General features: G+C 32.8%; 1 protein-coding gene across 2 annotated transcripts in view; it reads left to right on the top strand.

The window, feature by feature from the left end:
* LOC115889719 (otoferlin-like) overlaps positions 1-24976 on the top strand; it is a 274808-nt gene that overhangs the window by 172168 nt on the left and 77664 nt on the right. The window contains exons 9-11 of one of the 2 annotated variants that reach the window (XM_030909784.1): positions 6383-6539; positions 8704-8890; positions 23686-23872. In XM_030909784.1, coding sequence (XP_030765644.1) covers positions 6383-6539; positions 8704-8890; positions 23686-23872 — 531 coding nt within the window. The remainder of the gene's footprint in view (positions 1-6382; positions 6540-8703; positions 8891-23685; positions 23873-24976) is intronic. The other variant, XM_030909785.1, reaches the window with a different exon arrangement.

The following is a 24976-nucleotide window of genomic DNA, read 5'->3' as shown; positions in this document are numbered from 1 at the left end:
GTTAAATTACTATTCTTGTACACAATGTAGTTGAATCTCATAACCTCAAACTCTTTTTGTACGATTATATTTTCTTCATAATAGAACTTTGTAGTTGTAGTGATATAATTTATTTCCTGTATCTTAAAAGACAAAATTCAAGAGAAGGCAAACTATTTCCGAATATTTCCTACGTTCCAATTACAGAACCAATTAAAACTGCAAATATAATTATGATAGGGAACAAACAAGTTTAGGAACGAAACTTTATCAAAGAGTGTACTCTGCTTAACGTCGTTCTCAAACTTCTTAATTGCGATAGTCAAAGACAAATGTTAAGTTAAACTTTAGAAACAATGTAATTACTATTGTAAATATTGGTTGAAAATTCAATTGAAAACTAAACTTATTAAAAAATTATCAGTTCGACGAAGTTTTGAAAATGTCTTTATTAATATACAGCGTAGTTTAAACTTATTTTCACAAGGTTTTTTTTAAGGTCATAGTATCTTAAAGGAAGAAGATTATTATCTTAGAGGAAGAAATGCTACATAAATATACTGAAAATCCCAGAGATTACAAATTTATATATTAAATATTGTTATTATAATCAATGAAAATTTGTATTTTTTAAGCGTATTTTGCTCTATCTAAATTAGTGAAAGAAGGTTAAACTGCTGCTTGCTTTTATTAAAGTTAACTCTGGTTTGGGTTAACGGAATTAAACAAACTAGGGTTCGTTTAAAAGGGATTTTATTTCCTTTTTTAATATCCTACAGTATAAACTTTATCTATCCTGTATAAACTTTATTATCCTGTTTCACGTTATAAAAGATATTGTGTATATACCGGGTGCGTCTCGAAAGTGGCTCATCCCTATAACTTTTTATTTTTTCCGATAAAAAACGAGATTTGGTATGTCAGTATACGACATAAATTAGGATTGATTGACGTATTCAATTGTTTTTGGTCACTTCCTGTTTCATCGAAAATGACTACAATTTTTGGTTTCTAAATGGCACCCTCGATATGTTGATAAATGGTTTGATATACTATTAAATAAATAAAATTATATAAGAGTTTCTTGCCTTGAACTGCTAATATAGAAATTAATTCCACGCTGTGTTCGACATAATGTGGATCAACCTGCTCTCACTACCGGTTTCGGGGCCCTACCCCATCATCAGGTGAGCTTGGGTCGTTTCCACAATATGTCGAGCACAGCGCAGAGTATATAAATACGACTTGTCGTAAAGTAGCGGTAAGATATTAAGTCCCGCATCGCGAGATAGCGGCCTAAGTGCAATGGTAGTACTTTCGTACCACCGAGGCACAACTATCGATAGTAAATTGTGGAAACGACCCAAGCTCACCTGATGATGGGGTAGGGCCTCGAAACCGGTAGTGAGAGCAGGTTGATCCACATTATGTCGAACACAGCGTGGAATTAATTTCTATATTAGCAGTTCAATGCAAGAAACTCTTATATAATTTTATTATATACCTAAAAACTGCAAGAAATTTATTTTCCATTATTAAATAAAGTTATTGATATATTTTTAAATGACACCCTCAACCAAGGCCATTTCAGCATGATGGTTCCTTTAACAAAACTGGCAATTTCTCTCTTAGAAATTGTGAATCCTTAGTTCCATTCGGTAGTTTAAAAGAGAAAAGTTCAATATTTTGCCTTCTTAAGGTGCCTACAGATCTGATGAAACGAGCGCTCAAGGAGCGCGAGACTGCTTCCATAATTTTTTTGAGAGACGCCTGCCACGAATCAAACAAGCTATGTATATTCTTAATCTAATCTATGTATAGATATGCATTGATATCTCGCAGTCGAGCTACCACAAACACACCCAGACTGTGTCGCGAGATTTCTTTGATCGGCCGTCGAAAAACCGACAGAGGACGATAACAACGAGATTCCGTGGGTTGTCTCACGAGAGCCATCTACACTTCGGGTCATCATGGCTGTACGCACCTTTAGATTTTTTCCCAAACATTTGTATGAAACATTGAGCCCTAATGAACTGCATTGACGCATCACATCGACAAACAGTATCATTCTCACTATACGTGCATGGATGCCTCGACACATCAAATTGACACATCAGCCCATAGTGAATATGGGGCTTTAGTTGAACTTTACTTGTCAACAATTTTGCCTGAACAGAAACTACTTAACTTTGAAAACATGTTTATTTTTGTTATAAGACTACTCAGATACTTAATTTTATAATTAACAACTTGCGGCCATGCTGACGCAATACCGTCTCTAATAGAACAGCCTTGGAGCGAGATTTATGACGTCACGCTAGTTACATACTTCTTCTTCTTTACGTGCTGTCTCTTTCGTGGAGGTTGGCGATCACATCTTCACGATTCTCGGCTTTCCTTATAAGTTCTTCAAAAGTTAGGTGAGTCCAGTTTCTGATGTTTCTCAACCAAGATAGTTTCTTCCTGCCGAGACCTCTCTTTCCTTCAATCTTACCCTTAACTATCAATTGTAAGACGTGGTATTTTTCATTTCTCAATATATGCCCTAAGTATGATGTTTTTCTTATTTTTATTATATTGAGCAATTCTCTCTCTCTGCCTATTCTGTTGTAGACTTCGGTATTTGTGAAATGGGCTGTCCATGGAATGTTAAGCATTCTACGATATATCCATCTTTCGAGGCGATTCATCTCTTGAACTTTCAGTGTCCATTGTATACTAGTTACATACTATAGATTAATATGTTGTAGAATACATGGAAAACATAATTATTCCTCGTGTTTTTGGTTTGTATTTTAAAAATTATGTAGTTTACATGAAATATACATAATATACAGTTAATAAATACAATATATTATATACCTATTTATAGTAATAAATACCTTGGCAAATAAACTATGAACCATACAAATGCAGCAAATGTTTTACAATAGAAAAATAATGAATAGGTACATAAGATTTAGAATTAGAATTTAGAATGAGTGGGAGGGGGGTTAATCACTTCGACCTTACAGATCCATTGTGTCCCCCTTTCTTGAATCATAACTCATCATACAGTCCCAGGGCTTTGACAAAAGCCAGTATCTGGGACGGTTTTATAAAGGGTAGTTCTCCATCTCCAATATCAGTCGTACCAAAATTCATGGCACGAATGGTTGTCGTCTCGGCGCACTCAGTGATGAGGTGTACTGGTGTTTCACCATCTTCCCCACCGAATCTGCATTCGCCGTTTCTTCTTGGTTTCAATCTACTGAGGTGTTCATTGAGGAGACAGTGTCCTGTTAAAACCCCGTGACAATCCGAAGATTGTTCTTACTCAGACCTAGGAAGATCTGTGATTTTTATTGATCATAAGCCCTCAGAAACTTCTTCGAGTGTCCTAGACCATTGCAAGATTTCCATTCCAGGTTGCGGATGGAATCTTCCAAGTTCTTGAGTTCCTCCTTGAGTTGGTTACCACTTGGAAAGCAGAACGGTTCTGGTCCAGTTAGTGGAGTGTTCGCTCCTTTTCTACCTAGATTATTTGCTTTTTCATTGCCTTTTATCCCTTGGTGAGCAGGCACCCAGTGTAGGAGGACTTTGTTTTCTTTGCCTAATTTATTCAGCTTCTCTATGTATTCTTTGACCAATTTCGAATTGATTGAGACTGAGTTGATCGCCTTTAACGCTGCTTGACTATCAGATAAGATGGCTATTTCTTGTTTCCGATAGTTCCTATCTAAGATAAGTTGTACGCATCTCTCGATAGCGTAGATTTCTGCCTGTAGGATACTAGGGTAAGTGCCCATTGGTTCGGAGTAATTAGCTCTCGGCCCAAACACTCCGATCCCTGTTCCCGTATTGGTTTTGGAAGCATCAGTATACCAAGTTATGGTATGGTCTTTTAACTACTGGGCAAGCGTTTCGCTCTTCCAATCCTTCTTATTGCTCAATACTACATTGACATGTTTGTCAAAGTTTTACGTTCTTGGCATATCGTCCACTGGGAGTTGCAGGAGTGGTATTTCCTTTTGAGGGTGTTCCAAGCCCTGATCTGACAATTCTCCCAGTACTAATTCCGTTAGTGACCATTCTAATAATTGTCGCATTGGCATATCTACCAATGACAATGTGCAGTGGTGTTAGATCTAGAATGACCTCTATTGCTGCTGTTGGACAGGTTCTCATGGCTCCTGTGATGCAAACACATGCTAGTCTCTGGACTTTGCATAGGTTTAGCCTTGCCGTCCGTTGCTCTAGTTTTGTGTACCAGGCAACTGCTCCATAAGTAATCGTGGGTCTTACAATCATGGTATACATCCAGCGCAAAATGTTAGGGGAGCAGCCCCATCTATTTCCGGCCAGTCTTCTGCATATCATGAGAGCCTTTATGGCTTTGCTGGTAGTGTTCTTAATATGCATGTTCCACAGGTACATAAGATAATGGGTAAAATGTAAAATATATTTTAAATGTTGATTTAAAAATCGATTTAATTTAACAAAAAAACATTCCATATCTTCTAATAGTGGTGTATTATTATTTGTATTCACAAAATGTATATGTATATTTTGCAAGTATCAATGTTCGAAAAATTATATTTGCAAATAATACAAGTTTTCATTTGGTTTTTCATTATTTTTGTTGGTGTAAAATGAAAAAAAAACTATATGACACAGCACTGATTAAGGCTATAATGTTAGCCGAAACGTTTTTTTTAAACCAAAAAAAATAATAAAAAACCAAATGAAAACTTAATAGCGTTTTTATTTATTAACTGTATATATATTTTTTATATTAACTTATTTATATTAACTGTATATTATGTATATTTCATGTAAACTATATCAATTTAAAATACAAACCAAAAATACGAGGAATAATTATGTTTTCCATGTATTCTACAACATATTAATCTGTAGTATGTAACTAGTATACAATGGACACTGAAAGTTCAAGAGATGAATCGCCTGGAATCGTTCGAAACATGGATATATCGAAGAATGCTTAACATTCCATGGACTGCCCATATCACAAATACCGAAGTCTACAACAGAATAGGCAGAGAGAGAGAATTGCTCAATATAATAAAAATAAGAAAAACATCATACTTAGGGCATATATTGAGAAATGAAAAATACCACGTCTTACAATTGATAGTTAAGGGTAAGATTGAAGGGAAGAGAGGTCTCGGCAGGAAGAAACTATCTTGGTTGAGAAACATCAGAAACTGGACTCACCTAACTTTTGAAGAACTTATAAGGAAAGCCGAGAATCGTGAAGATTTTGCCAATGTGATCGCCAACCTCCACGAAAGAGACGGCACGTAAAGAAGAAGAAGTATGTAACTAGCGTGACGTCATAAATCTCGCTCCAAGGCTGTTCTATTAGAGACGGCATTGCGTCGGCATGGCCGAAAGTTGCTAACCTAATAAAATTAACACTAGAAAAGCCCGCGGGAACTGTCAAATTTAAATTTATTCGTTTCACAGACTCTATTTAAATAAGCCAAGGTTAGAATAATACACCCTGGGTAACTTTGGTACTTTTTACTATTAGCTCCTTAAATAAATTTTTAAACTAAATTTTTTTTTATTGTTAATAATAAAATTCTTAGTTTTAAGGTAATTCTATTAATTCGAATATTTAAGGTTCTCATTAAAAAAATATTTAACCACCTAACCTAACCTAACTGTTAAAAAACTATTAAAGAATATCTTTAATTTTTCAAAAACTTTAAAACCCTGTATCTTGCGTAAGAGGCATTTCCGACCCATAGTGTGCTATATCAAAATTAATATTTCGACGTCCCCTATCATTTCCCGAAAGCATGACTTAGACTACCCTGTATAGCGAGAAACTATGGTTACGTCGCGTCGTTGAATTTGACACTTTATGTTAGTTTAATAATATATCTTCGTGCTTTTATGTTTAGGCGTAAAAGTGCTTTACTGTTATGTCTAGGCGTTAAAATGACTATTTTATATTGTCAATCACGTTGCAAAAACTAATAGTTTTGTGACGTTTGAAAAAAAAAATTAACATCTTAAATAAATAAATATATAGCTGAATTTATTTATATGTTTTTATTATTAATATGCATTTATAATAATTCTTTTCTCGCTTATTAGCTTAAAAATATTCACCAAACAAAAAATATCTGTTATCTAATTTCTTTAACAACAAAGTGCACTTCATACTTGACACAATTATGAAAATGAGCATTACACCGTTACGTCGACCCGCTTGTGCTTTAACAGCTATCCGCTTTAGCCGTCCTAATACAAATATTTAGCATGCTAGTATTAATTACACTTGGTGTTTACCAATTGAAACACTAATTTTCGCACAATGGCTTCGTTTGCACGGTGCACGCTAAATGGAGTTTAGAGTTTAACTAACTAATAAAGTTTGTTTGAACAGATCATCAATTTTATCACAAGTGGGCGCTGCTCACCGATCCGGATGATATAGCCGGCGGCCCTAAGGGATATTTAAAGTGCGACATTAGCGTGATAGGGAAAGGGGACACGGTGAAGGTGCCTCCTAAGAGTGAGAAAGACGAAGATGATATAGAAGCGTAAGTACAGAATTATACAGTGTGGCGATGGCGCACCTCATTCGCCTCGGTTGATTATACGAAAACGGAAAGACGTAGAAACAAAATATTTTATGGGCATATGTGGGAAGGCAACGTGCTTAATTTAAAATTATTTTGAAATGTACAGGGTGTGTCAGAATTAAGATTCCTACCAAAGTTATATTTTTCTTATGGAACACCTGATTGTTTATTTAATTTTTGGATTCTTGGACATAAAATAAGGCGTTTATTATAAGGGTTTAATATGTCTAAAAACTTTGATTTTTGAGATATTTAAAGATATTTAAATATGCATGCTATAATAAAAAACTTTGTCAACACCTTATACATTACTTTTCAGAATTAATTCTTGTGCTGACTTTCAAGCCCGAGAAATTAACTTTACTAAAAAATTTGATTGCTTTTTTAAATGTATAAAGGGGTATCAAAAATGGCTGGTCTATTTAAATATTTATTTTACATGAAAACTTCGTTATTTCAAATGCAACACTACGTATTTTTTAAATAAGTCGAAGCAAATTTAAATGCTCTTTCATACTATATTAGGGTTTCATATACCTATCTAGCTCAGATTTTAAATAAAGAGCAATTTTTAAATAAAATGGTAACCAAGAGGGCTAGTGTCGTCATGGCAAGTTCCTAGTGACAGTTAGTAGCTATTTAAATAAATTAGTTTATGGACTTTATTTAAATTTATACCAGTTTACTTTTATTTAATTTACCTATAATAGTTTAATAAATAATATGTATTTATTATTCTATCAAGAAAAATGAAGAAGCAGTTCTATGATTTATTTTATGAAGACTTGTAGATATATGAAAATTTTTTTATAAAATAAATTCATTTTCTTCACTTCCAACGACAGGTTTCTACCTAATAGTTTTTTTATAAACCAGACTACCAGCTCTGCGAAATAGGACAAGTAGTTGGTTAGGTTAGGTTAGGAAAAAGCAAAGGAATGCTTCTCAGAAATATTCCTATTTGGATGGATATCTTTGAGCATAAGTCCTTGAGGACAAGAAGTAATTTTCCTCGCAAATTAAAATCACTAGTAACATATTCATTTGTCAGACACTGCTTTATTTTTCTTGATAAAATAATGAATACTTACTTATTAAACTATTATAGGTAAATTTAAGTAAACTGTTATAAATCTAAATAATAATGTCCGTAAACTAATGTCGATTTTGAAAATAGTTACTAAATGTCACTAGAAAATTTCCATGGCGACACCAGCCATCTTGATTGCGATTTTATTGAAAAATCGCTTTTTATTCAAAATCTGAGCTAGATAGGTATAGGAAACCCTAATATAGTTTGAAAGCTCATTTGAATCTGCTTCGATTTATTTAAAAAAATATAGGGTGTATAGGTTATAAGTTTTTATATAAAGTGAATTTTTAAAATACATCAGTAATTTTTGTACCACTGTATAAATTTAAGGAAGCAATAACATTTTTCAGTAAAGTTTTTTTCCCGAACTTTAAACTCAGCACAAGAATTAATTCTGAAAAGTAATGTACAGGGTGTTAATAATTTATTCTATTGTAGCATGCATATTTAAACATCTTTAAATATATCAAAAACCAAAGATTTTACCTAAAACATATGCCTTTTTTGGGTCCAAGAATCCAAAAATGAAATAAAATACCGGGCGGTCCATAAGAAAAAATATAACTTTGGTATGGATCTTAGTTCAGAAATACCCTGTATATTTCAAAATAATTTTAAATTGTGCTCATTGCCTCCCTACATATCCTATAAAATAATTTGTTTCATCTTTCCGTTTTCGTATAATCAACCGAGGCGAATGAGGTGCGCTACCTTGTATAATAAGTTAAATACTAAAGTTCGAGTTAAACCGAGTTTACGAATTAAAATTGATATATTTATATACAGTCTGCTAAAAAAAATCATGAAATAAGGCAACGAACAAATTTTGTATCTGAGTGTATATTAAAATAATGAGAAACATTAAAATTCCGGATAATTCTTAAACGGGCTATACTACAATTTTCTATTTCTCTAAACTAATTAAAAACATCTCCAAAGACACCGTCAATTTTACTCCGAAACGACTGCCATTCCGCAAGCAGTTCCGGATAACTGTAAACTTGAACTTAAAACTGGGTTTTATTGCAGGAATCTTTTATTACCCGACGGAGTACCGACCGACAGGCAGAGAGCTCACTTCATCGTGAAAATTTATCGAGCAGACGGACTGCCCAAGATGAATTCCTCGCTAATGGCCAACGTGAAAAAGGCTTTCACCGGCGAATTAAACGACCTGGTCGATCCTTACGTTCAAGTGTCGTTTGCAGGCCTTACGGTAGGTGGTTTTTTGTTATTTTTTGTTTCCTTTCTTTACTGCTCTGTGTGTTTTTCATTTAACTTGCCAATGGGTGTTACCATCGAAAAAATAAACGAACATTATTATCTTTGATATTGACGAAAACTACTTTTAATTTTCTTAGTTTATTTACTAGTGTAATTATAATATAAAGTGTGCTCATAAAATATCAGAGATATACTGACAATATCATCACTTTCTCAAATTGAACATAGGAATAGTAGGAACAGTCGGAAACAAGAAATAGACCACTTATCCGATAGTCAAGCAGCCTGAAGAGTTCATTTCACTAGTCCGAAAAAGTAGCAAAATAAGCGTTCGGCATTTAACGTTTTTTGTAAAACTGGCTAGGTATTTTTACACAAATGAAGAAGGAAATTAAAGATAAATGATTATGCTATATCCGTATTGTAGCACATTTTTAGGCAACTTATTTATTTTTAAGATTTTGAGGGTCAAACATCAACAAAATATTTCTTATGTTTGGACTAAATTTTATCGAAAATAAAGACATAATTTAAAATTCCATCACAATACGGAAATAGATTGAAGTTTTGTGATTACAGTGATATATATAATTTATGTAATTTTGTAACAAATTGTTCGCTATTTTATGGCAAATGCTTTCCTCTGCAAACCTTAATCAAACCTAAATCCAATATAAACAATCGCGGCGAAACACTGTCTATCCTGTGCAGCTCGAAACAGTTCGTGTAAGTTCAGTCCAGTCCAGTCTCGTAAGTTTTTCAACCAAGAGTGCTTGCGTCTCCCAAGTCCTCTTCTGCCTTCTACCTTTCCTTCTATAATCAACTTCAGAAGCTTTGCTCTGCTACTGCGCATGACATGGACCAGGTATGCTGTCTTTCGTTTTTTTTATATTTGCAATTAATTCCCTTTCCTTGTTAAGCCTCCCAAGAACCTCTTCATTGCGTACATGATCTGTCCAGGGTATTTTCAAGAGTCTTCTGTAGATCCACATTTCAAAAGCTTCCAACCGTCCCATTGTGTTCATTTTAATTGTTCATGTCTCACAGCCGTATAAGATGATTGAGTATACATAACAATGGACAAAACGCAGACGTATGTTGATGTTGAGTGATCGGTTACATAATAGGTTTCTGATTTTGTTAAATATTGATCTAGCTTGTTCTATACGCGATGTAACTTCTAAGTCGGGGTGAAGGTCCGATGTTAGCCAGGATCGCAGGCATTTGAACTTATTTACCGTGTCTACGCATTGTCCGTATACTCGTATGTTGGGTGGTGGAATATTTCTCCTACTAACGACCATTATCTTGGTTTTTTCCGTGTTTATTTTAAGGCCCAAAGGATCTCCCGCCCGAACTATGTCTTCTAGAAGTTCTTGAAGAGCCTCAGGGTTGTCAGCGATAATCGCGGTGTCGCGTCGTTTGCATACCTAAGGTTGTTAATTGGGACGTCATTTATTTTTATGCCAATGCCTTTATCTTGTAGGGCCTTATCGAATATATATCCGGAGTATATATTAAACAATAAGGGAGACAGTACAAATCCCTGACGAACTCCACGTTGTACTGGTATTTCGTCTGTTTCGTCTTGCCCTAACCTTAGATAGACCCTTAAGAGCAATCAACTCAATAAACTTCAATTTGAAGTTGGTCAAAAAATGACTAAAAAGGCTGAACAAATTAGGCAAAGAAAATAGAGAAAGTCCTGCTACTCTGGTTGTCTGCTCACCAAGTGATAGAAGGTAATAAAAAAGCAAACAATCTAACTAGAAAAGGAGTAAACACTCCACTAACTGGACAAGAACCGTTCTGCTTTCCAAGTGAAAACTAACTTAAAGCAGAATTAAGAACCTGGAAGACTTCATCCGTAACCTGGAATGGAAATCCACTAACCCCCCAGTCTAAGTCACTCAAAGATATTTCTCATAATTTCCGACCAAGAAGAATCAAAAATTTTCCTTGATTAACTTCAAGTAACTTCGTTATTAAGTAATTCGAAAACCCGTAAGAATTTTCGAATTATTACGGTTTTTTAACAGGACACTGTCTCCTCAATGAATACCTCAGTAGATTGAAGCAAGCTAAGAAATAACGACGAATGCAGATTATGTAGAAAAATGAGGAAACACCAGAACACCTCATCACCGTATCAACTTTGATACGACTGATATCGGAGATGGAGAACTAACGTCTGTAAAACCGTCTTTCGTCACAGCCGTAAGACTGTATGTTGATTTATAAGTCAAGATAGGAGGACACAATAGATCTATAAAGTCGCGGTGATTAACTTTCCTCACCCATCATATACTATGTTCGTAAGAATAAAAATTCACTTATTTCTCAATTCATTTATTTCTCAGTAAGTTCTGAGAAATTATTTCGAGTGTCTTAGACCGTTGGAGAATTCCTTGATTCCTTGTATGAATTTTTCAAATGAAGAAAAGCGTAAGCAAACGCGTAAGCAAAAATCTGAAAGGCGCATATTTATGACCCCACAAAACTGCAATTCTTTCCCCATTTAACGGACTCTCTCCCTCTCCAGTAGTTTCCGAGATACCCATAGAGAACATCGTAGGAAACTCACCCTGTATATAGCTTTTAACGCTTTGGGAGTAGCAAGGTACAGCTTGCCATGCTAGAGCCATTCGGTACAGGTATACAAAGAAAGTAATGTGACTAGCACTACGCTTGAACCGCCTATTATTATCTCAGGATTGTGAATCCCAAGTACTCACTTAAAGGCTGAGTTGACCTAGGTACCTATTTTTATAAAAAATAGTTGGCTGATGAACTGCTGGCTGTAGGATTCGAACCCACAACCTTTAGATTGGTAGACGAGAGCTGTACCTCTACGCCACCGGGCACCGTGAAAAACTCCATTAACTGATCGCAAATAGATACAAAGTACTCGACTTAAATTTCATAAACTAAAACCATCCGTTAGACTATAAGAACTTAAAAGATACACATCACTATTTTTTACATATAACTGTCATTCAAAAATGTCGGAACGTGTACTCCCATTCTTACAAATCATTGAGAATCTCATATTCAGAAAGTATAAATTCGTTTTCTAGATGAATTAGAATTTCAAAATCGTACATTTGAATTCGAAATGAAAGCTACTAATATATTCGAATCCAGAATGAAACCAGCAGGTGCACACGATTACTCGAATGCATATATTTGAGGTTTACAAGGTGTGAGAACAAAAAAAATATAAAACGATCATAAAAAATCGGCGACAAAACTAATACTGAACATTTACATTTATATTATTTCAACTCATCCTAAATTATCTCTAAAAAGTCATTTTTAAAACTATTTGCTTTTCTAGACTGCATTTTCAAACAATTTATAATTAATTTCGAACAAGAATATTACTTCCCATTAAAGAACTTATTACTTGTATTCAATTTAATTTGGGACTTCTGTTTAAAATTTGTTTCGCGTATGCCATTAACAGAAAAATGTCATAAATTAAAATTTATTTTCTTTGTCAATAAAAGCTTAATAGTGTAATCTAAAATAAACATAATAATAAGTTTACTGCTTATAGAAGCACTTGATTTTACGATCCGTAAAGCGAAAATTTACAACGTGGCTATCAAAGTCTCTTAAATTGTGCAATAAAATGTTGTTATAATTGAGTTGTACTTCAATCTGCCGATAAGACTCGGCTAAAGCCTATGCTATACTAAATAAAAATAATAACAATAAATGCCTTTATTGTTCAACTAAATATTAATACAATATTATACTAAAAATAAAAAAAAATACTGATTTTAATTTAATGCAAACTTATTACATATAAAATTCCAATGAGTTTTTAATAAAATTATATTTTTCAAATATAATTTGATAGACAATTAAATTGTGCATCTGATTCACGTAAAATATACAGGGAATTCCATTTAAATTAAATAAGTTGTAGCCGTTTAAAGCTAGTAATTATTTAAAATAAATATTTAGACACCCTGCATAAGGTAGTATTATTTTTATTATTCCAACATGAAATTTAGAAAATAGAAAAACTTCGGTACAATATTTGGTTTTAAAAACTTAAATACGCCTAAAGAAATGAAGCATTAAAATTGTTACTGCGTTTTCAAGAAATCGTAAATATTTCAAAAACGGTAAGATTGAAGTAAGTGAGGAAAACTTTAATTAAAATTACTTTTATTTTATTTGTAGAAACTAAAAATGTAATAATATACAGGGTGTTCCATTTAAAAAAATAAAACTTTGAGATTTTTAATTTATTTGGGACACTTCGTACCTTGAAAATAATTTTAAATTGTAACTTTAGTAGTCCGTGAACCCATGTCTCTTGATTTGTAAAAATTAATAGTGTGGTTACAATACTCCGTGTTGAATGAGGTGAATAACTGTATAGGGTGTTCCATTTAAAATAATATAATTTATAACACCAATTAATGTTTCATTTTATATTTAAATTTAAATGGGTTGTAAATCCGTTGAGGCTGGTTCTGGTGTTTTATTTAGTTTAAGAAAGTAAGAAGTAATATTTAGGTAAATTAAAAGTTAATTGAAATTAAAGTAACAAAAAGCATTAGTGCGGATGTTCGCCTACCTTATTTCCAAGTCAGCTCCTTGAACGTTCTTGCACTTTCTCGTGGATAAAATTTTTTTTAATTTCTTGGGATATCGCGATACAGAAAATGACCAGTTGAGTCTGCGGCGGACTATATCGAAGTCGCACTCGGAGTCGTAGTTTTCTGCCAGAGGCGCAATGGCGTAGCGGGCGAACATTTATTATGAAGAAAAAAAATTATGCGCGAAATTAAATTTATAAAATGAATACTAATAAAATACCGAACATATACCGCCCCCCATTTTTGTTAAATGAAAATTTAACAATATTAAAAAAAATAAAAATGAGGTAAATTATGAAAATTATATGTAGAGTATTAATGAAAACGCAATTGAAGAAAAAAAAATGAGAGAAAAAAATATATACAAAATTAAATTATATTTAATTTAAGAAATGTTATTGATTTGGTAAAGGACATAATTTGACAAGTGGCGGTACATAGAGCCCTTGAGATGTCTGTACTTCAGCAACCCGTACTATATCATCCTTTCCAGGGAATACTTTTCTCACACGACCTATTTTCCATGTTATGGGTTTTCATTTTTAATTAGAACTAAACTGCCTGGACTAAGCGACTGGCCTGGCGTGAGCCATTTTGATCGCTGTTGAAGCGTGTTTAAATATTCTCGGTGCCATCGCACCCAAAAATCTCGATGGAGGCGTAAAAGTAACTGATATCTATCAAGCCTATTTATTTTAATATGAGATAAATCAGGATCAGGTATACAAGTAAGTGGATCTAACGTTAAAAAGTGACCTGGAGTGAGGAATGTATAATCATTCGGATCAGAACTTTGCGGACAAAGCGGGCGTGACTTTAATAAAGATTCAATTTGTATTAATAAAGTATTCATTTCTTCATATGTTAAACATTGTGACCCAATTACACGTGATAAATGTGTTTTAACAGATTTTATTCCAGCCTCGTATAAACCTCCAAAATTAGACGCGGATGGCGGGTTAAAACTCCATTTAATGTTTTCTTTACCAGCGGATTCTTGAAATATTTTTCTTAAATACTTATTAGCTCCGGAAAAGTTAGTACCATTATCTGATATTATTTCACTGCATCTGCCTCTTTCCTTCTTGAATCGGATTATTAATTCTTTAAATCTCCATTTTTAATTTTGTATATATTTTTTCTCTCATTTTTTTTCTATAAATTTTCATTCCGTTTTCATTAATACTCTACATATAATTTTCATAATTTACCTCATTTTTTTTTTTTATTATTGTTAAATTTTCATTTAACAAAAATGGGGGCTAAAAAAATATGTTCGATATTTTATTAGTATTCATTTTATAAATTGAATTTCGCGCATAACTTTTTTTGTTCATAATAAATGTTCGCCCGCTGCGCCATTGCGCATCGGGCAAAAAACTACGACTCCGAGTGTGACTTCGATATAGTCCGCTGCAGACTCAACTGGTCATTTTTCTGTATCGCCATATCCGAAGAAATTAAAAGACTTTTTATCCACGAGAAAGTGCAAGAACCTTCAAGGAGCTGACTTGGAATTAAGGTAGGCGAACATCCGCAATAATTATTTTGTTACTTTAATTTCAATTAACTTTTAATTTACCTAAATATTACTTCTTACTTTCTTAAACTAAATAAAACACCAGAACCAGCCCCAATGGATTTACAACCCATTTAAATTTAAATATAAAATAAAACATTAATTGGTTCCTATTAAAAAAGGAACATTAATTCTCTGAACAAGTTTCATGATGTTGACATTTTTAATGACTCTTATTGGGCATTTAGGAGGAAGATTAGAAATGGGAGTGGTGATTGATGGTGTGTTAATTTTTCTTTTTACTGTACCGTTCTTCTCTTATAAGTGTTTATTGTTTTTTTTTGTATTATTTTTTAATGTTTTTAAGTATCTTTATACGATGTGAAAGAAAAATAAAAGACATTTTTTTTTCCTGTTTTTAATATTGTTTTGTAAATTTTGTAATGTAATGGGGTTTCCCGTAAATAAATAAATAAATAAAATAAATAACAATAACTGTGACAGTTGATAGCAAATAACATTTTTGGCATGCAATAAAACTTGGCCAAAAAAACCTACAATTTGTTTTTTTAATGAAATCTTCTTTCAATGAACTTTATCTTCAAAAATAAAAAATCTAGCCTGTTAAAAGTAGAGCAAAATTAAATCTTCTTTTTCTTCAATACTATGGCCTCGCGTTTTTTCAATGTCTAGCCAGTCACTTAAAATTCCACTTGAAATCCTAACATTGTATTAAAAAATAACTGCAAATAATATCTACATATACAGGGTGAGCCTTCAATAAGTCAAATATTTTTAGGGGTACTATATTTGGACCTCGATTTCGACCGTAGAAACACGTCTATGAGGTTCTTTTGCGCAAAAAAAGAGATGTTGACAATCGTGTATTTTCTTTAAATTTTCCTATATACATATTTCAGAAAACTTTTGAGAACTGCTTGTTCAACGCAAATTTTCCCACGGTATAATTTCTTAATCTCTGATATTACCATGGTACGGCTTTACTCTATGGTTACGAGACTAAAGGGGATACAAAAAGTGGCTCTCAAATTTTGGCAAACTGAAACTTGAATAACTCGGTTATTTTGTACTTACTTGAAAAACGGCAAAGAGAAAACATGATTCTTTTATCGAGATCTACCAGCCCTGAAAATATTTGAATTTATTTAAGACACATTCTGCATATTTCTACTAAATATATTATAATATCTTTAAATATTTAAGTTTTGAGAAACTACAAGTAATGTTATAATGAAAATAAAAATTTTAATTTCAAATTTAAAATAATATTAAAGGGAATAAAACCGTTAGTAAAATAAATAATGTTAAAAAAATAAAGTACGTAAAAAGATTTTTTATTTCCCTCTAACAGAAATTAAAGGCACCATTAAAAATGTATCAAGAGGGATCTTTAGGCAAATACAAACACTCAAATAAAAAGACTTGGTTCGCCTTTCATCTCGCGTTTGGAATCCAATATAATGCCGTAATTTAAGCCATTTTTTTCTAACTTTGAAAAGATCACTCTGAAAAAAAATATTGTTTTTTTCTTGGTTTATACTAAGTAAATAAAAATTTCGTTTTTTGTTTGTTCGATAGGTACATTTTTTTCTTGAAAATAAATAAAAAGATTAATAATACAGTATCAAACTGTCAGCATTATCAGCAGATTATAAAAACTAAATTCTTATTCAAATTTATTTTGTGGAGATGCAAGACGATTGCATTTGCCGGCCTATGCTGCCCGACCGGATTAGAGTATATGTGAAAAAATTACTTATTTAAAATTGCAATCGGTGTGTGTAGATCAAATTCGATTAAGAGACAGAGTCGAAAAATATTTCATTGCTCGACATATTTTTGATAAATCATTCCATAGATAATTTAAAACTAATCAAACACGTAAGAAATTACAAGCGATTATGTGAGGGTGAGGGTACCAATTTAAATAAATCAAAGAGAATATGAATAGTAATAATGGCCCAATTCCTTCTAGCTTCTATTTTCCAATTGTCCTAATTTCTGATAATTTTCTTGTTATTACCCTCGATCAGCATTATCCAATTTAGTTGAACTGATTACACCGTGTCTATACAGGATGAGTCTTAAATAAGTACAAATATTTTAGGGGCAGTATATTTCAACCCCAAACACACATCCAAGAGGTTTTTTTTCGCGATTTTTTTTAAATTTGAAATTTTGATTTTTTTTAATTTATAGTTAAAAAATATAATACCATCATAATATACTAACATAGGTAGTAGATTAAATGTACAAGAAGGAAAACCTAGAAAAGGTGGTTGGTTCTCAAAATTTAAGCGAAAAATCATTTTTTTTTTAATTTTCAAAGTAAAATATCTCGGGTATTTAGAACTTATTTGATAAACGGTAAAGAGTTTTTTTCGAGATCTACAGTGCCTGAAAATGTTTGCGCTTATTTAACACTCACCCTGTATAAATAAATAAAAAAAGGACAAGTGCGAGTGGGACTCACTCACGTATAAGAGACGTATACGTATAGAAGACGTATAAAGACCAGGGTTGGCATGATTTAAATCAAATGATTTAAATCATGATTTAAATCAAGTGATTTTTTTAATTTTAATCATGTGATTTAAATCAAAAAATTAATTTTATTGAAACTTTATAATAAATCAAAAAATAACTGTAAAAGTTATCAAAATTTGTCTTAGAAAACTATAAAAAACTATTTCGATAACAGATATACCTAACAGATAATAAATCGAAAAATAATTGTAAATTTTATAAAACTGTATAAAAATACCTAGTCATCAATTTAAATGTTGAACCGATTTTGGAAATAATTTCGTGTGAATCCATAAGACCGCTAAACGCAGTGATTTATTTTAACATTTATGTACCTATATGTGACAAAAATTCGCTGTTCAAATACATATCATTCGCAGACTGGTGCAGAACTAGGTTCTTCTGATATTGAGACTATATCTTCATTCCCAAAAATCTATAATTGTATTTTTTTTTGAAACGTTGGTATGTTTCCAAATTCTTACCGACATTTGCTTTCTATTTTGAATCTATTTTGATTTGCAGTAAGTACTTTACACTTTGACATTAGATAATACTAATTTCATTCTCGACTTAATACTATTTCCGAACAATAGTGTATTGTTTTATTAAGAGTAGAAATTATACTTTTTTTGACGATGCTGTACATTTTGAGGACCATCGTAAAGCTATTCCGACGTTACAATGAGGCACAAAAAGTACATTTTTACTTCGAATAAAACACCATTTTTTTAAAACATTACAAATAATTTTTTAATCAATTTCAAACATTGCAACTAAAATACAAACAGTAATCGAGAAACGATTTGTACACTCGTTGAATTTGACACCTAATATTAGTTTAATAATATATTTTTGCACTTTTGTGCTTAGGCGTAACAGTGCTTTACTTTTATGCCTAGCCGTTAAAATGACAAAAATTAATACTTTTGAGACGTTTGAAAAAAAATCCTTTTGATCTGAAGGGAGCGACTTTTTTTGCGGAATATATTGGTGACCGATGTGGAAAAATGACACGCGCCGTAGTATTGTTAATGTTATCGGTATCGCTCAGAGTTATAAAGATTTAGCCATTTAGGATAGGACTTTAAATGGAAATAAGTCCTAGTCATTTGGAAATCCGATTTAAATATTGTTTTGAATTAAAATCAAAAAAATCTGATTTAAATAAAAAAATCCGATTTAAATAAAAAAAATCTGATTTTTTTGATTTTTTTAATAGAATCATGATTTTTTCCAACCCTGATAAAGACTATATTTTTATGATTTAGTTACAAACGTATAATTTTTAGATTTTTCCCTATACTTGTGGTGTAAGGCGGTAGTACTTGCCAAATTTAATAGTTCTAGGTCAACGGAAGGTAGCCCATAACTTTTGATTTTCTCGAGAGTGTCGTTTTTTGCAGCATAAAGGGCTATCTCTTTTTACGTTAACTTAGATGTTGTCAGCATCTTACAACATTGATGATTACAGCTTCAAAGGACTGTAGAGCTGAGTATATCGTTTTAATTTTAACTCGATACCTCCACGCGTTTCCGAAATAAACGGTGACAACATTAGTCATTGCCGCGTCCTTTTCTAATTTGAAGTTCAATAAAACACAAAGTTTACTTAATCGGGATGAGTTGCATAGAGGCCACTAGCTTTTAATTTTAACAGCCGGGTGGTCGGGGTTCAAAGATCTTAATAGAAGGGCGCAACGAGATTATACTCTATGAACTCGGCATATAAGATGTTACTATTAAGTAGACTTCAACACTAACCTCGAACTGTTGAGTACAACTATCATGAACTTCAAATGTTCTATAACTATTTGTACTTAAGTGACTCTAACTTAACTATGAGACTAGACTGCAAATAATACTGCTAAAAATGATTAAGCAATTTATTAAATATCAAAAAGTTTATAAAGCAATGAAATTGAAGTTAAATGAAATGTAAAGCGAAATGAAATTTAAATCAATAAGTACTAAACCTATGACGTCAAACCCCCTTATCTAACTTATACTAGATAGAACCAGGGTGGTTTACATAAATCAAATCTAAAATTATACTAATCTAAACAGTCTTACTCTACTCGATGTGATATACTTGAAAACTTTCTCCGGCTGAGCTACGGCGTATAGCTACAGGGTTGCTACGGCGGTGTACAGCAGCTCGGGGTACTGTCACTGGAGCCCTTCAGCAAATGTACAGGCAGGTGTAGGACTTCAAAAGGTGAACATAAAAACCCTAAATAATATTGGTTGTCTTAGAAAAGAGCCTCAATTATAGAACAAGGACTAGCACAACGTGTAGGAGTTAATAAAGGTAATAAAGAAGGACTAATCAAATCTGAACTTTACCTCAACGAGGGTTTATGATGTCCAACGGGTACCTCTACAGGGACAACAGGAACGGATGGAATTCTGGACTGTTCTGTGCTACGGTCTGGATCGGTCTTCTTGCTCTACAATTACGAACAACCAAATAAGATTCAAGAATGATAACACTCAACTAATCTTTCTACACCACGTGGGCGTGGAAAAGTCGAAAACCAGTCAACAATACGAATAAAAATCAGTTGAGCATTGACTTAGAATAGGCAGAAGAATTATAGCGTACCTTGGTAAGGCGCTACGTAAGGCGGTCGGTAAGGTAAATTCGGGGTAATAAGGTAAATTCTTGGGTACGTGGAATTGGAATATCGGTCGGAAAAATTTGGCTATTTTAATCCCATTGCGGAAATTGGTCGGCGGTCCATAAAAATCATCAAAATCCAACCACGTCTCTGACCAAATGTGTTTCGGAAGCCTTAATCCTTCTTTTCGAAGACCTGCTATTCACCAACAGGGAATGCTTCACGAAACGACAGCCAGTTCTTCACGACGATATTCTCGGTCGGGGAGTACACAAGAAGTGATGCATGGATTCGATTTCCTTCACAAAATCAGATTTCAACCGGAAATCTTCCTCCAGGATATAGATAGAGAACTATATATCTTGACTAGTCCAACTCACAAAAAGGCATAAATAAAAAACGATGTTCTAGAATATTTTCAACAGCCATATTTCATATCCGGTCAATAAACGAACTTAACTCACAAATTCCCACAATTAAATGAACGAATTGCACACTGCGATCCACATCAAAAATAAACAATTTAACTACGAAATTTTATCGGATAATTATAAAATTTCAATAACCAAAACAAAGGATAAATAAATCCACAAACATCTGATTTGATCTGACAGTGACAAGTGACAAGTGATGACCAAAGATAAAGAGAGGTCGCCAAAAATTCTAGTGCTGGGCCAGTGACAATACTGTGGAGCTGTAGCTGTAGGTATATCGCGGTGTATATCGGGTTGCATAATTGTAAAATTTAAATAAAACAATATTTAACAATAAAATTATAGTAAACATGATGCAAAAATAATAGTTATTTGCGATAATTTATGAGCTAGCACACAGAGGTCGTTGCGAGGAAATTTGACTGTTACATCATCTTATAAGGATTTTTCCTTTTCAAGTACGGAACCCTAAAAATACTAAAAAAAATAAAAGTTATACAAAAATGTATATTTTTTCATAGCAAAAAGGTATAAGTCTAAGGTTTTATATCTAACTGAGAGCAATAATGTAAATTCGCATTTATACTGTCAAATACCTAGTGAAATCTATTTTTGACCACACACCATAGCGAATAAACTTGTAAATTGGATTTGGCTCAGATTAAATTCGTAAAATAATCTTGCATTAGTGTCCCGACCTTTCAACTTAATTGTAAGACAAACATACATACTTTATCCGATAGGATTATGGTTTTGGACATAGTAATCCGCTTTAAACCATTGCATATTTACTAAAAGAAATAACTGCAGTATTATAATACAAAATATTCATAATGCATCGCTGATCTGGTTTTATGATAAGTACTAAAACTTGAGACAATGACACAAACAAAAAATGAGAGAAAACTAAAAACTGTCTCTACTTCTGTGGCGGATTCATCTCTTCAAAAAAGTCTTATGGGTATTTCGACACTGTAAGAAAATCTACAAAATAAAATATTTATTTTTTGTAACACTGCTGCATTAATCCAACGGAGACCAGCTTGTCAGCAGTGATTTACTAATAAACAAATTTGCCTACCGGGCAAAAAAATGCTTAACGTTTCGGGAAGTAGGTATATCTCTTCCCGTCATCTGAAGCAAAATTGTGAATAACATTCAATAACTTTCCCGGATATTCAACTCTCCCGAAATAATATTTTATAGTTTCATGGCTTCTCACACCGATTTGATCAAAAGCAAAAATGGATATTTGTATCTAGAGATATCAATTCTATTTTGGCTTTCGAACTTCCGCATGCGTAATAAGTTGATCTGCTTACTTAAACTACTACGACGGAAAGTAACGCCTGGGTATAGGCAGTGTCGCAAGAGCACCTGTAGATCCGTGACTAAGGCCATTGCTTGGTAAGCGAATGGTCCGTGGTTCAAATCTCGGACTCCGGACCGAAACATTTTTATATATTTTTTTTTGCTTATAGCGTGATTTGATTGCATTGGTTTAACTCTTTTTGGTTGGATTGGTTTAGTTATTTGGCGGGTTGGTTAGCGTGGTTATTTGGAGGGTGTTAATCATTGGTTATAATAAAACGCGAAATAAATCTCTGCGCATGTGCAGAAGCTCGGAAGCCAAAGATGAATTGGTTTCTCTAGCCACAAGTAAAATGGATTCAAGCAGTTCGATGAAACAAGTGAGTAAACAAAGTACTCGTTACATAACCAAAAAATTAAATAGACAGGCTATGAGAGGATAAAATAGAATTTGCAATGTTAATGGTATACTTTTTTTAATCAACTAGTGATTAGATGTTTTATGATATAAAATTATAATTATGTGCCTTTAAAAAATTTCGTTATAGCCGAAATAGCCCCAATTATGATCCCACTAGCAAAACCGGCGATTAAAACTGCTCGCTACCGTAGTTGTACTCATCTAAAAAGTCATTTTAACTGGAATAATAAATTATAATTCAAGTTAGATCTTCAAAATATTTACTTTTTATTTTTAGAATTTTCACAAATTATACTTTCTAACACTTGAAATAATTAAATAATAATTTTTTCGTATACTCGCTATTTAAAGCCGTGTATTTGTATATACGAGTTGTTTACGATATTCTTCGATAATGGCAGCACCGGCGGAGAATGCACCAAGTCTATAGACCATAACCAAAGAATATACCTAGCTAGAAAAAGAATGGACTCTGCCATACTGAAAAATGGTCCTACAGAAGTGGCGCCATCTATTGAGTAGGGCTTGTTTTAAATGGATCGAAGCGCGGGCTTTTTAAATGAGGGGATTTATTGAATTTTACTCTAAAATAATTAAATTTGATTATTAAATCTTATTTTTTACACGAATTCAACAATACTAATAACGAATATCGTTGTGATGTGTAAAAAATAAGATTTAACAGTATAATTTATACAATTATTAAATCAAATTAAAGCCAAACATGTGTAAATATTATTTATTAGGTATTTAAAGTTTTTATTTATAAGTCAAATATTTAAACATCGTTTATTATAATAAAACAAGACCAACGTAATACGCCCAAAGTTTTGTAAATGGAGTAAATATAAATAGGTACTTAAATGATGGCAAAAATAAAAGACTCACATTATATTTTTAGGGCCACAAACAAAAGGAATTGTCTAATAAAAACACATATATAACAAATTATAGTTTGACAAACGTTTTGATAATCATTTTTGATAATATTATGATTGGCGCTATGACAACGACAATATTTTTTGAGAATTTGACAATAGTATGACAATGGCCGTTGGAAACTATAGAAACTACAAAAAAAATCTGATTGAACGCCATCTGGCAATAACTAGTAGCAACTTCTTAACCTAAAAATTAATTGCACTACCACCTAGCCCGAGGCTGGAACTATTTTATTTGAAATGTCCGTGGAAACGGTGGAACCGCTTTTGCTATTTCACTTTCAGGCCCCTGACCATAACTATAAAATAATAATATAGACAGCATATAGATAGGAAATTGACACTGACAACTGCACTAGATAGTTCTACATTTTCAGGGCAAAACTAGCGTCAAAAAGCACAGCTACGCACCCATCTGGAACGAACAGCTGGTTTTTACCGAAATGTTTCCGCCGCTGTGTCAGAGGATCAAGATTCAGCTGAGGGACGACGATCCCGTGAAGCCCACGGTGATCGGTACGCACTTCGTGGATCTGAAGACCATCTCGAACGATGGAGAGAAGGGTGAGATCAGGTAGCTTTCTGGTATTGCAACAAGTAGGGACGAAATCTTTAAAAAAACTGCTTTTAAAGTTAGCAGATCTTTAAATATACCCTACTTTTAATGATTTTTTAGGAATATAATTTATAACTATATCAGTAAAAATGTGACCCAACGTGACTCAGCGGCAAGTTTGTCTGTCCGCTGACCTCATAGTAGAGCGTCTATTTCAATCACGCTCTATTAACTTAATTTAAACTATGTATTTTTGAAAGCACGTTTGTATATTTAGGACCAGGAATTGAAAACCCATTTTTTATAAGTTGCCGCGTTTCGACGTATATTCTCGTCTTTTTCAAGTCTATTTTCAGCTAAAATATTTTTGATAGCTAATTATCTGTGGGTCCTCGCTATTGATCCAGTTATTTTAAATATCGATTTTTAGTGTTTTGTAAAATAAGGGAAACTTAATATTTTTTTTTATTATAGTGCTGTGTTAATGTCTTGTGTATATAGGCTGATTCACGGCGATGACACATTAAGCGTTTATGGAAAACCGGTGATAATTTTTAGATAAAGGCACCTGCTCCATCTTTCTAAAATATTTTCAGCATTACAGTTTTGCCGCATCATTTAAATAGTTGTAGCATCTTTCATATTTTAAATGGAAAATCCGGTATATTATTAGATTTTTGGAAACTACTTTTATATCTCATAATTTTTTATTATACTAACCTATACCTATAGTCTATAAAATGAATAACTTTGAATTTTGACCGTTATTTTTTACCAACATGGCAAATATAATATCCCTCTGTCAAAAAATTTACTGATATTTTTTAAATTGAGTGCCGGAACGAATCAGATAGGTAACTCTTTTTACTTTCGTGAAATAGAAAAGGAAAATAATAAAACAAGTGACAGTTCTTCCTCTTCTTGCAAAAATAAACACGAAATGTCATAATTGTCAAAAGTAGAATGTCATCAGCTTTTGACATTTCTAAATATCTGACCAATGCCATCTCTAATAACAGCCTCTAATAACAGCCTCGGAGCGAGATTTATGACGTCACGCTAGTTAGATACTACGGATTAATAAATATGTTGTAGAATACATGGAAAACATA

Source organism: Sitophilus oryzae, unplaced genomic scaffold, assembly GCF_002938485.1.
Source record: "Sitophilus oryzae breed Bouriz unplaced genomic scaffold, Soryzae_2.0 scaffold_845_pilon_pilon, whole genome shotgun sequence".
Lineage (NCBI taxonomy): Eukaryota > Metazoa > Arthropoda > Insecta > Coleoptera > Curculionidae > Sitophilus > Sitophilus oryzae.
Note: the sequence above shows the minus strand (reverse complement) of the source record. Positions and strands in the feature narration are given on the sequence as shown.